General features: G+C 46.0%; 1 protein-coding gene across 1 annotated transcript; it reads right to left on the minus strand.

Moving 5' to 3' along the window:
* Positions 1-2,641: 2,641 nt before the first annotated feature.
* On the minus strand, positions 2,642-16,570 carry EIF2B3 (eukaryotic translation initiation factor 2B subunit gamma). The gene is made up of 12 exons (XM_072127498.1): positions 16,412-16,570; positions 13,281-13,435; positions 12,665-12,807; positions 12,159-12,318; positions 11,558-11,669; positions 9,749-9,838; positions 9,068-9,162; positions 8,376-8,566; positions 6,725-6,796; positions 6,102-6,250; positions 4,278-4,381; positions 2,642-2,767 (listed from the first exon to the last, which is right to left on the minus strand). Exons 2-12 carry the CDS (start codon positions 13,432-13,434, stop codon positions 2,715-2,717), a joined length of 1,323 nt encoding a protein of 440 aa, XP_071983599.1. The 5' UTR covers position 13,435; positions 16,412-16,570; the 3' UTR covers positions 2,642-2,714.
* Positions 16,571-17,020: the final 450 nt, after the last annotated feature.

Below are 17,020 nucleotides of genomic sequence, written 5' to 3' on the forward strand. Positions count from 1 at the left end.
GTAAGCTCTTGTATCACCCCCTCATTCTCATAGACTGTAAGCTGTGTCCCCCCTCATCCTCATAGACTGCAAGCTCTTGTGTCACCCCTGATCCTCATAGACTGTAAGCTCTTGTGTCACCCCTGATCCTCATAGACTGCAAGCTCTTGTGTCACCCCTGATCCTCATAGACTGTAAGCTCTTGTGTCACCCCCTCATCCTCATAGACTGTAAGCTCTTGTGTCAGCCCCTCATCCTCATAGACTGTAAGCTCTTGTGTCACCCCTCATCCTCATAGACCAGTGATGGCGAACCTTTTAGCGGCCGAGTGCCCAAGCTGCAACCCAAAACCCCCCTTATTTATCACGAGGTGCCAACCAAAAATGAAAGCAGTAACTTATTGCTCCCTGTTCAACAACTTTCAATCACATTGGCCTCCTGAGGACAGCAACACAGTAGAAAGATGGAAAATTTTCATCATTTTAGCTTCTTTCCAGTTTCCCTCTGTACACAGAGAATCGTGGGGTCTCGTCTGGTGTGCTGGGGCGATGGCCCGGGTGCCCACAAAATGGGCTCTGAGTGCCACCACTGTCATAGACTGTAAGCTCTTGTGTCAGCCCCTCATCCTCATAGACTGTAAGCTCTTGTGATCAGGGCCCTCACTCCTCTGTCATGTAATATTTTATTTGTATATGTCCCCTATGATTTGTAAAGCTACTGAATATGATGGCGCTATATAAGGATTATTATTTACTATTATGCCAATCTCCCTGTGCACCACTTTTCCAGGGCATTTAGTTACTAAGAAACAGCACCTTCCCCTGCCCTGGGGCACCCTAGCCCCACAGAGTGCAGCCAGCAGGCTGGGGCCACCCACGCTGCACCGTTACCGCACCCTAATCACATGTCATCACTTTACAACCTGCACCCTTTCACTGCTGGAGTCATCGCTTACTGTGGTTATCATCAAGGAGCACAAGCCAAACCCAAACTGCACCTTGGTGGGATGTGTGATCCTGGGGAGGGGGCGAATATCCAAAGACATTATACAACATGGAATAAATGAACAATTAGCTTGCCCTCTGTCCTGTCTCTTTTCTCCTCTCTGTTCACTGCACCCTCCCAATTTGTAACTGTCTGGGTGGTCCCCCCTCCTTACCCAAACACAATTAACCATTTAAACACAAGAGAAAGAACTGATTACATTGTGTCATAGCCTAGAGGAAGTGGGGGAAGAGCAGGAGAGGGATGGCAGAGGGGTCCTGTGTGCAGCAAAGGGACTGTGGGAGAGGTGAGTGGGGGTCCTGCTCCTGTGTGTGATAACATAGAAAATACATGACTGTGTGGTGCTGGGAACAAGTGATCACAAAGCGTTTCATGCAAAGGAGTAGAACTTACACCCGATAAGAGGTTTGATGAAGACAAATATTACCAAAGCTCCACATCTTCCACAGTGCTACTGATCCAACCTGACCAGTCTCTAAATAATCCCTGATACCTGCTATAATACTGCCCCCTATGTGCAAGAATATAACTGCTATAATGCTGCCCCCTATGTACAAGAATATAACTACTATAATACTGCCCCCTATGTGCAAGTATATAACTGCTATAATACTGCCCCCTATGTGCAAGTATATAACTACTATAATACTGCCCCTATGTACAAGAATATAACTACTATAATACTGCCCCCTATGTACAAGAATATAACTACTATAATACTGCTCCCTATGTACAAGAATATAACTACTATAATACTGCCCCCTATGTGCAAGAATATAACTGCTATAATACTGCCCCCTATGTGCAAGAATATAACTGCTATAATACTGCCCCCTATGTACAAGAATATAACTACTATAATACTGCCCCCTATGTACAAGAATATACCTACTATAATACTGCCCCCTATGTACAGGAATATAACTACTATAATACTGCCCCCTATGTACAAGAATATAACTACTATAATACTGCCCCCTATGTACAAGAATATAACTACTATAATACTGCCCCTATGTACAGGAATATAACTACTATAATACTGCCCCCTATGTGCAAGAATATAACTGCTATAATACTGCCCCCTATGTACAGGAATATAACTACTATAATACTGCCCCCTATGTACAGGAATATAACTACTATAATACTGCCCCCTATGTACAAGACTATACTATAATACTGCCCCCTATGTACAAGACTATACTATAATACTGCTCCCTGACTTGCTCCCTTCTGTAACCTGCGGAGGTTCTGATATAGATGTGTGACAGTGGGGAAGGTGAAAGGAGAAGAACAAGAGAGAAATTACATGTTCTGTGCCATATATCCTACAATTATAGCGGGCGGGACACTGACAGGTGATCATTACTTATACTTTTGGTAACTTGTGTTACCTGTGTGATGTCTCAGATAACATGTAAACGCGATCAGGAGATGACGCTTGAGGGAAGGCGCCATTACTGCACAATGGTCACGTCTCTGTACTGCATGCACTGGGGTCGGGGATGATGGGAGCGATTTGCTCCGGTTACCGATTTGCTATTTTTTGTATTTTGTGCAAGTTCTTAGCATCTGTGAAATATACCAATATGTCAACAGAACTCACAGATAGACCCTACAAATAATGTGACGCAGTCCACAGCCCCCACAAAACCATCTCTAAATCCTTTATTCTGGTATAAATTAGTTGTGGTTGGTGGGGAGAGGCAGTTCCTTTCGGGGTGAAGCTAGATCTCCATTAGTTGTTCATTCCCCACAATGATCTCGTTTACGCGTTTTTCTGCAAAGAAAAAAATTAATGCAATTATTCAGTGAACGTAAGGCGAGCGACCACAACCTATACATAGATATGACATCACTACAACAGGCGCATATAGAGTCCTATGCACATACAGAGCAGCTGTTTACCAGGTTAGTGCTGGACAAGAAATAACGTCAGGATCCCTGGTGGTCTAGAGCAGTGCAGGAAATAACGTAAAGATCCCTGGTGGTCTTGAGCAGTGCAGGGGGTTTACGTCAGGATTCCTGGTGGTCTAGGGCAGTGCAAGGAATAATGTAACGATCCCTGGTGGTCTTGTGCAGCAGTGAATTAAAGAGGTTCCAGTTTCCTTGTTTTCCCCCTAACACTTGGGCCCCCATTATCAAGAAACGAGTGGCCCGGTTTTCCTTCAATAAATGGAGTGGCAGTAGGAGTGCGGAGGATGCAGGGTGCCGAGCATCGCTACCCCTCAAAATTGGTAGAGCACCTGCAGAACCTGCCATTCCATTCATTAGGGGGAAGCGGGCTTGGTCATCTTGATTGGTTGGGATCCTGGGGGTCATAACCCCCACAAATTAGCAAATTATCTTTAATCCTATGCATAGGGAATAACATGGAAACTTGTTGGAGTGGATGTCAGCCCCTGACGGGAGATGCCCCCCGCCAATGTATATGTAGCGCTTGCATGTTCCATCACTCCTCATACACCTGCAGATGAGCGTGACCCCCGCAGAGATGTTGAGTCTGGCCTTAGAGGTGGTCTCCAGATCAGCTATGACTTTGGTTGACACAACCCTGCAGATGCTTACAATAGCCGTGTGAGTATTTACACCGCGCTGCACAATGGCAGAGGCTCCGCTTACATTTGTGGGGCACTCGTGCCGGGCTCTGGGTGGTGGAATCGGAAGCTGTGTATTTTATCTGCTTATATTCTGTACTGACACTTAGTTCCCACTGTGCCGAGACCACCCACAGAAGACAAATCCCAGTCTAATACCCCCCCCCCCAACTGAGGCTTCAATAGCACAACACACGCCCCACATAGAGCAGCTATTATGGCTACCATAGGCGTTCTTATGTGCGCAGAATATCCACATCCTAATAATCAATGTGGAGCAGTCATATTGGAGTAAATGCTAGTTTAACCCTATAACGACCAGCCCACTATTCATCTGTTCCCAGAATTCAACCCTCAAATATACCAATGCATGTACTTATATGTTAGGATCTGCCAAAGCCCAGATCTGAATGTTCAGTCCACTGCGGCGGAGTCCAAGCGGCGCTCAACTATGTGGTTTTACACAACGTGAAATTTGTGTTTGGAGAAATTTGACCCATTTCTTCAGAGACAGATGTTCTTCTACTCAGATCTGTGAAATCCTGAGGGCGAGAACATGATGGAGCAGCGGCACATACAGCGCTGCAGCTGATCATCAGAGCAAAGATCCCAGGGGGCACACACCTCAATAGGGGGTCATGTGGCTAGTGGTAGATCTGGAACTGTGCCCAGGCTCCTAGCCCCATCACTCACCTTTACTATTGACTCGAAGTCCTGATCCAAGCAGACAGTCTTTAATGTCGGCACCGCTGTGTATCACCGCATTATTACAGATTACACTTCCCTGGAGGGTGCAACTGAGGGAAAAGGCAACAAGGTGAACAATTAGGGCCTCATTCAGAAAGCTCCAAAATTACACGACTGATACTGACAACATACTGACTATTGTAGTGTAACCTATAGATAAAGTAAGTATAAAGTCTAGGGATTAGAAACCCAGAAATTTTCCTTCCACTTATTCAGTTTTCCAACATACAGCAAGCAGAGATCTTGAAAACTAGGAACTGGGAAACCTCTCTGACTGCAAATAAACACAGCATAACCCTCTCCTCTGAGCTGATACACTGTAACAAAGTAACAGTCAGCTCTGAGAAGTATTCAGATTTTTGGAACCTGGATGTAAATAAAAAAGTGGGATTTCACTGTAAACAAGCAGAGATCTTGAAGATTGTAAGGAAATACAATAATTCGTTTATAAGAGATCTTAATTATAGGGCAGCATGGTGGTTCGGTGGTTAGCACTACAACCTTGCAGCGCTGGGGACCTGGGTTCAAGTCCCAGGGTCAACATCTGCAAAGATGTTCTATGTTCTCTCCGTGTTTTTTCTGGGTTTCCTCTGGGTACTCCGGTTTCCTCTCATACTCCAAAACATACTGGTAGGATGATTAGATTGTGAGCCCCATTGGGGACAGGGACTGATTTGGCAAACTCTGTGCAGCGCTGCGTAATCTGTGTGCACTATATAAATAGAGGAATTATACAATGACTGAGCTTTAATACATTCCTATAATTTGGACCAAATGGATAAAACCCAAATTGACCCCCCCCCCCCTCCTTATCGGTCTACTCCCCCAGTGATCCAGCGCCACCGCTCTGGGGCAAAGATAAATCATTCCGCAACCAAGTAAAAAGATCTTCTCCTCCATTTTAATAAGGACCTGGAACCCATATTTAAAAGAGAATACTGGATGCCAACTAACAACGCCACAGCACCCAAATCCATACAGACGCCTACAGATATAGATTTGTACACAGCCATGCACCCTGCTCTGCCTGGCCGTCACTCTGTACTGTAGAGTCTTCTTTCATTGTTTGTGTCATTCAATTTAGAGCAACAAGCAGGTTCCATTACAGGCGGAGGTGAGGAAACCTGTAATTTAGAGGGCAGGAGCTCCATGTGGAGCTGGGACAATGCCTGTGACTCCCCCCTGCCAGGCCATGTGTAGGGTGGGGGTGGGGTCCTGTGTATGTGTGTGTCCTCTCTGAAGGGTGGAGGGGGATTACACAGATCTATGTGTTAAAACAGCCGGACCACCTAACAAGATAAGAATGAAGCACCTCTGCTATCAGCCAGTTCCCCTCCCCCTGCAGGGCACACACACGACTTGTAAATAATGTGACCCCCTGTGGACCATGCATGCCCCCCAGCATGATAGCAGAGGTCAGAGATGGCAAAGACCGGAATAGATATATTTATGTTCATTAATTAGCCCATAATGGATATAACGGTGTCACTGACCTCATGTAGTATATACCCCAGACCCCCTGCTGCTGCTCCCCAGGGATCTACTGAAATTCATTGCCCACCAATGAATAGTTACATCCCTCCTGAATGTGAGGCATTACAATTACAATCTGTGTACTCCGCCGCACAATATGTGGGTGTCATGTAAGCAAATAATGAAATGCACCCAGGCTCAGTCCTGCTAAGGAAATAGTTACTGAATGAGCACCCAGCTCTGCTCCATGATGCAGCGCCACCAAGTGGCAGCAAAATGGGCAGCAGCCCGTCCTACCTGTCCTGTATCGTGACACCGTTCATGATTATGCAGTTTGTGATCTTCACCCTTTCTTTGATGACGCACTTGGCACCCACTATAGAATGCTTGACTGACGTCTTCTCCCCAATCTTTGTCTGTTCCCCGATCATGCTGTCTGTGCCCACCTGAGTAACAAGGAGACAGATGGTATATTACATGCCAACAAGTCATAAGTTATTACCAGTGCACCGGGTAATAATCCCAACCATCACACAGGTCCCATAGCTGCCTTGGCGCTAGAAAAGAGGCCCACCGGTCCTGCCGTGGTTTTATGCCAAAAAGTAAAAAAAAATAAATAAATAACAACTTACCATGTGACTTTATTTAAGTTTATCAGTATCTTAGGACAATCTTTTGTCCAAAGGGTTGTAAATTTTTTCAAAAAGTCTGATACACCAGAAAGGAATTGTACTTTGCTCCTAAGACTCAACCATGTGCACATGAAGTGATGACGCAATGCCAAGCATGGCCACCGTACTAAGCACAGCAGTGACAACCCTTTCTGTAGTATGTGATCACATAGTATATTCGATGACATGGGCACACACTGCAAACACAATGTCCTGAGGGTCAGGGAGGCAATGAGATCCAATCCTCACCATGAACTTATCTGTGATGTCAGCTGCTGGATGCACCCGAGGCTCATCACTAAAGATGGAGCTCTGTGGTACCTGCAAAATGTAAGAGCAGCTTTACATATATACATACAGAGCAGCATCACATATATACATGTACAGTGGGTACAAAAAGTATTCAGGCCCCTTTACATTTTTCAAAAAAAGTTTTTTTTTTGCTCATTAATGTGCCTTCTGCCCACATCCTGACAGAAAAAAACGAGAGTAGTTATTTTTGCAAATTTATTAAACAACAAAAACTGAAATATCACATGGTCATAAGTATTCAGTCCCTTTGCTGTGACTCTCATGTTGTATATAAAATGCTGTCCATTTCCTTCTGATTCTCCTTGAGATGGTTCTACTCCATCATTGGAGTCCAGCTGTGTTTAATTAAACTTATAGGACTTGATTAGGAAAGCCACACACCTGTTATACAAGACATTGCAGTGCATGTCAGAGCAAGGAAGTGCCCAAGGAGCTCAGAGACAGAATTGTGTCAAAGCACAGATCTGGCCAATGCTACGAAAGAATTTCTGCAGCACTCAAGGTTCCTAAAAGCACAGAGACCTCCATAATCCTTAAATATAAGAAGTTTGGGATGATCACAACTCGTTCTCGACTTGGCCGTCCAGCCAAAGTAAGCAATTGTGGGAGAAGAGCCTTTGTGAGAGGGGTAAAGAAGACCCCAAAATCCCTGTGGCTGAGCTCCAGAGATGCAGGAGGGAGATAGGAGTCTCCTATCACTGCAGCCTCCAGCAGTCGGGGCTTTATGGCAGAGTCTGGAAGCTTCTCCTCCGTGCAAGACATATGAAAGCCGCATACAGTGTGCAAAACACATGAAGGATCCCAGACTACGAGGAATAAGATTCTCTGCCCTGATGAGATCAAGATCGTACATTTTAGTGTTAATGGTGGAGAAAACCAGGAGCTGCTAATCACCTGCCAAATACAATCACAGCAGTGACACATGGGGGGCAGCATCAGGCTATGGGGCAGGGACAGGACCACTGGGGGTAATGGAAGGAAAGATGAATGCGGCCAAGTACAGAGATATCCTGGATGAGAACCTCTTCCAGAAGCTCTGGACCTCATACTGGGCCGAAGCTTACAACAAGACAAGGACCCTAAGCACACGGCTAAAATGACACAGCAGAGGCTTCAGAACATCTCTGTAACCATTCCTGACTGGCCCAGCCAGAACTGGACCTACACGCAATAGAGCATCTCTGGAGAAATGTCCTCCTCCAACGTTCACCATCCAACCTGAGGGATCTGGAGATGATCTGCAAGGAAGAGGCAGAGGATCCCCAAAACCAAAGGTGAGAAACTTGTAGCATCTCTCCAAGAAGACTCCTGGCTGAACCAGTACCATAGCTTCTACTCAACACTGAGCAAAGAGGCTGAATACTCATCACCGGGGGCCGAATACTCATCACCAAGGGAGATCTCAGGTTTTCTGATTTAATAAATTACCCAAAATATGTTTTTTGATCTGACCAACTGGCTGCAATGAAACAAGAGTAAAATGGAAAGGGTCTGAATACTTTCCGTACCCCCTGCATAGAGCAGCGTTACATGTAATTACACTGCAGGCTCTTCACTATATGCAGAAGACACATGTTCTGTATATCACCTGCTTGTTGGCCTCGATGTACGTGGCCAGGCTGTTGACCCGGCAGCACAGCTCACTTCTGGCCACATGGACGTAACAGCGCAGGCGGCTGCCATGATACGACTCCCTCATGTCACCCCTGTGGTCGTTCCAGCTGGACTTGGTTAATGCCATTTCCAGAAGCTCATCCCGGGGTATGTAACTGAAGATGTCTAGATGTGTCCAAAGGGTGAGAGGTCAGTACCAGTTACCTATTACCTAGATTTTACATTAGAAGAGAAGGGAATTTATACAGGAAAATATTCACTAATCTCAGGCCGACATCAGTCACTTTTACACGGCCAGTACTACACGGCCAGTACTACACGGCCAGTACTACATGGCCAGTACTACACGGCCAGTACTACACGGCCAGTACTACATGGTCAGTATTACACGGCCAGTACTACACGGCCAGTATTACATGGCCAGTATTCTCCGTCAGTTACAGTGAACCAGGAGTAGATTCAAATGACAGAGGAGAAGCAAATCTTTCATGGTAGTTTTCCTTTCTGTTTGACCCACTTATGGTTCGGGCTCAACAAATATTGGTTAAATACTGACCGTATGAAAGTGGCCGAAACCTTCCATATATTGTACTAGACGCAGGAGACAATGAAGGAAGGGGCAGGAGAAGTGTGTTCCAGGGTTCTGGATTACTTTACATTTCTTACCTTTCTTGTCTGTTTCATGATTTACATTCTTATGTGATGAGAACTGTTTACTGACAAGATACGGCACTAGATCCCGTCTGATAGAGGCGAAGGAGCTGAAATAGAAAAGACAAAAATTACTACAGCCGCCTACAGTCTTCACTGCATTCTTACTCACTGTGCACATACATGACATTACTTATCCTGTACTGATCCTGAGTTACATCCTGTATTATACTCCACAGCTGCACTCACTATTCTGCTGGTGGTGCAGTCACTGTGTACATACATGACATTACTTATCCTGTACTGATCCTGAGTTACATCCTGTATTATACCCCAGAACTGCACTCACTATTCTGCTGCTGGTGCAGTCACTGTGTACATACATGACATTACTTATCCTGTACTGATCCTGAGTTACATCCTGTATTATACCCCAGAGCTGCACTCACTATTCTGCTGGTGCAGTCACTGTGTACATACATGACATTACTTATCCTGTACTGATCCTGAGTTACATCCTGTATTATACCCCAGAGCTGCACTTACTATTCTGCTGCTGGTGCAGTCACTGTGTACATACATGACATTACTTATCCTGTACTGATCCTGAGTTACATCCTGTATTATACTCCAGAGCTGCACTCGCTATTTTGCTGCTGGTGCAGTCACTGTAAACAAATGACAAGAGCTACATACTCATTGTCCGCTAAGAAATCCACCACATATTTCCGTAGACAGTAGAGATGTGCGTCCAACATTCCCATCTTCATGTGGATTCGGGGATATCTAGAAATAAGACACAAGTGAAAGTTTAGGAATATAATAAATTAAGAGGCAATTTACCACTGGACTCTATGACACTGCACATAGAGAACATCACCCAGCTTTCTACAGATCCTGAATACAATGCACTGTATTCCTTACTCTGTGTGTCAGTCTATATTGTGGTTTTAACACTGTATTCATCAATTGGGTGAGCAAAGATACAAATCTGACCAATACAGAGGAATAAATTGCGAAGAAACACTTCAGCCTAACCTAAGCCCCCTTAGACACTGACAGAGAAATCCATATGGGTGATCACTAAGGGGTTAATACAAATTCCCAATCTGCTTTTATCATTAACATTTATGGTTCCACTTTTAAAAGTTGATAAAATGACACCTGCTTCCTGGCAGCAAACTGCATCGAGTTACAGAATCATCATCATTATCTGCTCTTACAACTCTACTGCTCCCTCCTTCCCTCATGCAGACATCAGCTGACCCTGTGCAACAAGCAAATCTGCATGAGGGAATGTGGAGGAGGGAGCAGGAAGTAGAGTTGTAAGAGCAGATAATGATGGTGACTCAATGCACCTATTCTCTGCACTGCACTACCTCGAACTAAGGCTAATAGCAAATTTTCAAACGTGCCCTAAAAACCCACCTTTTCAGGCAGGTCTATGACATCCCCTAACTGCAGGTAACTTTTACATTCTTTTCTCTAAACCTCCTCTGTTTTCTCCTCTTTTCTGTGTTATCCCTCATCACTTGATACCAGTTTCTCTGCAGCGCGATGCACCCTAGTTTATATACAAATCAATAGCCGCTGGTGACTGGTTAGTTCAGTATAATTTATCTATTCATTAATTATTTATTTTAACCCTTAACTCATTCCTGACCGCCCACTGTATTTTGATGGCAGGTGGGAGCAGCAGGAGCAGGATCCGGCTTTATCCGTCAGAGACTCTAGTGAGAAGGTTAATTATCCCTTTCGCCTTCTCCTTTCTTCACTGCATAGAGCCGACGTATCTGAAGCCTCTCTGTGATCTGGTTTTACAGGACGTTACACTGTCTCACCATCCCCTGCTTCCTTAGCACTTGTGCAGTGAGCACTTCCTGCTGTAGTCTCAATGTTCAAGTAGCAGGGGAGGGTGAGACAGTGTAACGTCCTGTAAAACCAGATCACAGAGGTGATAAGGTAGCCCCTCATGCTATTTAGTACAATTTTAAAGTTGATTTTAGAAGGAACAGGTTACAAACAGGATAGGTTCCACAGGTTTGTACTTAAGTTGAATTTGTATGCAACTCCATATATGAAAAAAATGTGTCCATATGACAATCTGATTTTTGAAATTTTGTGCCGTCATGGGAGCAAGGATCATCAATAAAACTTCATTACAGACACCTTACAGCTTATCATTGCAGCCTGGGACTATAGTAACATCCAGAGAGCTTCAGGAGGGAGGGCAAAGGGAGAAGATAAAAAGATACTACAGTCAGTTTTCTTGGGCATAGCCTTCTTCTGCTGGGTTCATAGAGGGGCACAGTCCTGGGCATAGCCTGCGTCTGCTGGGATCATAGAGGGGCACAGTCCTGGGCATAGCCTGCGTCTGCTGGGATCATAGAGGGGCACAGTCCTGGGCATAGCCTGCGTCTGCTGGGTTCATAGAGGGGCACAGTCCTGGGCATAGCCTGCGTCTGCTGGGATCATAGAGGGGCACAGTCCTGACCTCGGACTCACCGCTGGAAGATGCACTTCTTCAGGTCCAGACCGTCGTCCAGGTCCTCCTCATTGGCCAGCAGCAGGAGGCGGGATCCGCTGTCATCCACACCAATGAAATCTCGCTCCTCCACTAGCAACGAAGATAAGGTGATGAACAACCGGAAATGACACACAAGTTATATGCACAGCACAGCGGCCACTCACCAGCACCTGCCCCAAAGAATTTATTTTCTTTTTCTGTTGATGAATGCATTTATTTATTCATCATTTGTTTATCTACAATCTTTTTTTTTTTTTTTCTAAATATTTCTGTTTTTGCGTAACTCATTAGTCCACATCTTTGTTGGCAGCAGAGGGCACAGATGACCAGCAGTGCCCTAATGGCTTCACTGGCCAAAAGGTGGCTTGGTTTTTGCTAGATGAGATGCAGTTTTTTTTATACTATTTTGATGTATCCACAATACACTTTTTTCTGGATGGTCTGGGGATCCAACACTTATATTACACATGGCAAGGGATTCTGTCATGAGGATTTACCACCACAAACGAGGGGAGTAGCAGAATCCATTTGCTGGAGATTACATAGATAAAGTCCTCCATCACATATAATATCACTCACCAGCCTTCTGCTTCCCCTTCTGTCCGGGCACGTGCTCGCAGGGCTCTGGCGCTTTCTGCATCAGCATGGCGAGCGTGGCGCTGTGTGCCCGGAATAAGTCAACCACTTCATGCAGAGACACTTCTGTGATGAGGTCACAGCTGAGCACCAGGACATCGCTCTAAAAGAGTCAACATACAATCCTCAAGTATATACTATAATGGGGGTCACATGGCTGTAAGGTAGTCACTTGCACCTTCTCTTCTGCTGGGTAAGGGATAAGTGTGCCCAGTGGCAGCTCCGTCTACATCTACGTCTGGCTCACAGGAAGCCTAGTGACATAAGTGGCAAAACCTAAAAACCACACTCCCAAGATGTGGACAGCACTGAATCAAGCCGTGCATGATCCGCTGGGAATTCTGGGAAAGGAATGATGAATGCTTCTGTGTCATATCACTAAGCAAGTTGAAAGTCTGACTGATCAGACATGGCCTAGCACTGAGATATGGGGTCCCAGGACCACTTACCTTGATCTTTTGGTGTATTTGCCGCAGGGAGTCTGCCGTCCCCATCTCTGCGGCCTTATCATCAGGAAGGCACACTACCTCCACTTTCATCTTCATGTCCGGCACATGTTTCTGCACCTCCCGCGTGGTCACCACAATCACCTCTGCACCCAAGAAACCAGGCATTACCTCAAGGAAATCCCACCGCCTCTAAAGGAAATCTACCATCAAGACCCATCCTGATAACCCAGGGACATGCTATTGGGCCAGAAGTGTTCTAGCGTGTGTTACCAGAGCCCGTCCATGTTGTAACTCTGGTAACGGGGCTACTGTGGTAGCAGAGGGAGGGGTAGACAGTGTAACAGCCTATGAAGCCTGAGCACAGAGGGGCTCTGGTAACACCTGCAGTGCCCTCCTGTCTCAGAACAATTATATAAGTTGGTATTAGAAGATAGGAGGCCATGTATGACACATATAAGAAGATACCACTGTCCTGCTGCAGGGCGTAATGTCCCTGGTTTATAAGGATGGGTTTCCATGGGAGATTTCCTTTAAACCATAAAGTCATCTATCAAATATTGTATCCTCGAGTTTCCAGGAAAGCTGATGGACATACACCACGTATACGGCCACTCACCCTCAAATCCAGCCCGTTCCAGCAGGTTCAGTGGGTACCACAGCAGAGGTTTATTACCCACTGGGAGAAGAGGTTTTGGGGTACTGGTGGTGAGATCCTGCATCCGGGACCCCCCATAAACCGCCATCACCACCGCCTGTAATTCCACCGCCATCCTGCAGGGAGCACAAGAAAGACGCATTACAATCTTCATTACAACACTAATATGTGCAGTTAAAACAAGGTCTAGAGTTTGCTACAATCTATCCAGTGTCAGCAACTGTGACCATACAGCCAGACTGTCCCTGGAGAGATGCGTAATCAGACCTCACACTGCTGTGCTCTGTGCTCTCTGCAGCCCGTGTTATGTATTGTCCCTGCAGAGTAATCAGACCTTTGTGTATGTTGTTATTAGCAGCAGCGCTGTGATATATGGATTTCTATTCCAGGACTCTAGTTCCTCCAAGTGCACTGGCAGTCTGTCCTGACACAGATGTGCTCTGTGTTCTCTGCAGTAAGTGTTGTGTAGTGTCTCTGGAGAGATGTGTAATCAGAACTTTGTGTATGTTGTTAGTAGCAGCAGGACTGTGAATCCAAGAATCACTGAATCACAGCTATGTAGAGTTCTGTTTAGTGATTCTAGGTTGGGTCCGGTAAGTGCACAGAATGAGGGTGTTGGACCACACCAGCTTGTGGCATTTACTCTGAGGAATGTGGATGGACAATTAGATGTACAGAGCGCAGCAGTGTGAGGACATAGAAGCTACAATCCCGTTATATATCCATTATAGAGCAAGGAGAGATAGTGACTACTGTGCATCAGATACTGGAGAATGGTGGTGTCCGGTGTACACCCTGCTGTATACAGTGTATAGCCTCAGGGGGTCGCAATACAGGGCTGTGCCTGCTGGGAGATGTAGTCCTCCTGAGAAATACATATAACAATACAGGGCTGTGCCTGCTGGGAGATGTAGTCCCCCTGAGAGATACATATCACAATACAGGGCTGTGCCTGCTGGGAGATGTAGTCCCCTGAGAGATACATATAACAATACAGGGCTGTGCCTGCTGGGAGATGTAGTCCTCCTGAGAAATACATATAACAATACAGGGCTGTGCCTGCTGGGAGATGTAGTCCTCCTGAGAGATACATATAACAATACAGGGCTGTGCCTGCTGGGAGATGTAGTCCCCCTGAGAGATACATATAACGATACAGGGCTGTGCCTGCTGGGAGATGTAGTCCTCCTGAAAGATACATATAACAATACAGGGCTGTGCCTGCTGGGAGATGTAGTCCCCTGAGAGATACATATAACAATACAGGGCTGTGCCTGCTGGGAGATGTAGTCCCCCTGAGAGATACATATAACAATACAGGGCTGTGCCTGCTGGGAGATGTAGTCCTCCTGAGAGATACATATAACGATACAGGGCTGTGCCTGCTGGGAGATGTAGTCCTCCTGAGAGATACATATAACAATACAGGGCTGTGTCTGCTGGGAGATGTAGTCCCCTGAGAGATACATATAACAATACAGGGCTGTGCCTGCTGGGAGATGTAGTCCTCCTGAGAGATACATATAACAATACAGGGCTGTGCCTGCTGGGAGATGTAGTCCTCCTGAGAGATACATATAACAATACAGGGCTGTGTCTGCTGGGAGATGTAGTCCCCTGAGAGATACATATAACAATACAGGGCTGTGCCTGCTGGGAGATGTAGTCCTCCTGAGAGATACATATAACAATACAGGGCTGTGCCTGCTGGGAGATGTAGTCCTCCTGAGAGATACATTTAACAATACAGGGCTGTGCCTGCTGGGAGATGTAGTCCTCCTGAGAGATACATATAACAATACAGGGCTGTGTCTGCTGGGAGATGTAGTCCCCCTGAGAGATACATATAACAATACAGGGCTGTGCCTGCTGGGAGATGTAGTCCTCCTGAGAGATACATATAACAATACAGGGCTATGCCTGCTGGGAGATGTAGTCCCCTGAGAGATACATATAACAATACAGGGCTGTGTCTGCTGGGAGATGTAGTCCCCTGAGAGATACATATAACAATACAGGGCTGTGCCTGCTGGGAGATGTAGTCCCCTGAGAGATACATATAACAATACAGGGCTGTGCCTGCTGGGAGATGTAGTCCTCCTGAGAGATACATATAACAATACAGGGCTGTGCCTGCTGGGAGATGTAGTCCCCTGAGAGATACATATAACAATACAGGGCTGTGCCTGCTGGGAGATGTAGTCCTCCTGAGAGATACATATAACAATACAGGGCTATGCCTGCTGGGAGATGTAGTCCTCCTGAGAGATACATATAACAATACAGGGCTGTGCCTGCTGGGAGATGTAGTCCTCCTGAGAGATACATATAACAATACAGGGCTGTGCCTGCTGGGAGATGTAGTCCTCCTGAGAGATACATATAACAATACAGGGCTGTGCCTGCTGGGAGATGTAGTCCCCTGAGAGATACATATAACAATACAGGGCTGTGCCTGCTGGGAGATGTAGTCCTCCTGAGAGATACATATAACAATACAGGGCTGTGCCTGCTGGGAGATGTAGTCCTCCTGAGAGATACATATAACAATACAGGGCTGTGTCTGCTGGGAGATGTAGTCCTCCTGAGAGATACATATAACAATACAGGGCTGTGCCTGCTGGGAGATGTAGTCCTCCTGAGAGATACATATAACAATACAGGGCTGTGCCTGCTGGGAGATGTAGTCCCCCTGAGAGATACATATAACGATACAGGGCTGTGCCTGCTGGGAGATGTAGTCCTCCTGAGAGATACATATAACAATACAGGCCTGTGCCTGCTGGGAGATGTAGTCCCCCTGAGAGATACATATAACAATACAGGGCTGTGCCTGCTGGGAGATGTAGTCCTCCTGAGAGATACATATAACAATACAGGGCTGTGCCTGCTGGGAGATGTAGTCCCCCTGAGAGATACATATAACAATACAGGGCTGTGTCTGCTGGGACTTGTAGTCTCTCCCTTCTGTCAGAGCAGTGCTGTGACCTCGGCAGGAGGCGGTTCACACACAGCGGCCGGGCGTGTACCTCCTCCGCCATGTTATCGATATAAGACCAGGGCCTGCGCCCGGCGGGTGTGTGACCCGGTACCTGTCAGTGGTAAGTGGTCCCGGCTGCCTCCTATAGGTCTCTAAGTTCCGGCGCCGCTAGACGGATCCCGAACAGGGACAAAAAGCCTCAACGCGAACATCCACCACGTGCTCTCCATGTGTGGCGTCATGTGACCTGCACTGATGGCCGCCGCGCGCGGCTCCTTTGCCGAAGTGTGAACAAGTGTTGCGGCTCCCATGAGAAATCCGTCTCCTATTGTGCAGCTCAACCCACAATAAATAACACCACACACAGCTATAGAAAGTGATGGATATCAGAGATACAGGGAAAACTGTTTTTAAACGTTTTTTAAAGCTATTTGGACATTTCAATCCAGTATATATTAGGTCTCTCTGAGATTGTTCTGACCCAGAAAATAAGAAAATAATGGGGAGAATGTGAAAGCACAGGATAAAATGGCGCAACTGTGTTTTTATGAATCCACCTGGAATATAAAACTTGTGTCCCACGCGTTACAAGCCGCGCGTATCACTCCGTAAACCGAAAATGGTTTTGAATTCGCTTTACATAGCAAAACAATTTTTACATTGTGTTTTACGAGGTGTGAGACTTTAACGTTAATAACATTTATAGAACTAGAAAACTACT

The sequence above is a fragment of the Engystomops pustulosus genome, chromosome 10 (genome assembly GCF_040894005.1).
Source record: "Engystomops pustulosus chromosome 10, aEngPut4.maternal, whole genome shotgun sequence".
Taxonomy (NCBI): domain Eukaryota; kingdom Metazoa; phylum Chordata; class Amphibia; order Anura; family Leptodactylidae; genus Engystomops; species Engystomops pustulosus.

What these genes read in the sequence shown, in the direction of transcription:
- EIF2B3 (XM_072127498.1), bottom strand. Translation starts at nt 13,434, where the DNA reads ATGGCGGTGGAATTACAGGCGGTGGTGATGGCGGTTTATGGGGGGTCC. An exon ending in GGAACGGGCTGGATTTGAGG is followed by an intron (nt 12,808 to 13,280) that starts GTGAGTGGCCGT and finishes TCTTGGGTGCAG; the next exon opens with AGGTGATTGTGGTGACCACG. An exon ending in GAAGGGGAAGCAGAAGGCTG is followed by an intron (nt 11,670 to 12,158) that starts GTGAGTGATATT and finishes CTTCGTTGCTAG; the next exon opens with TGGAGGAGCGAGATTTCATT.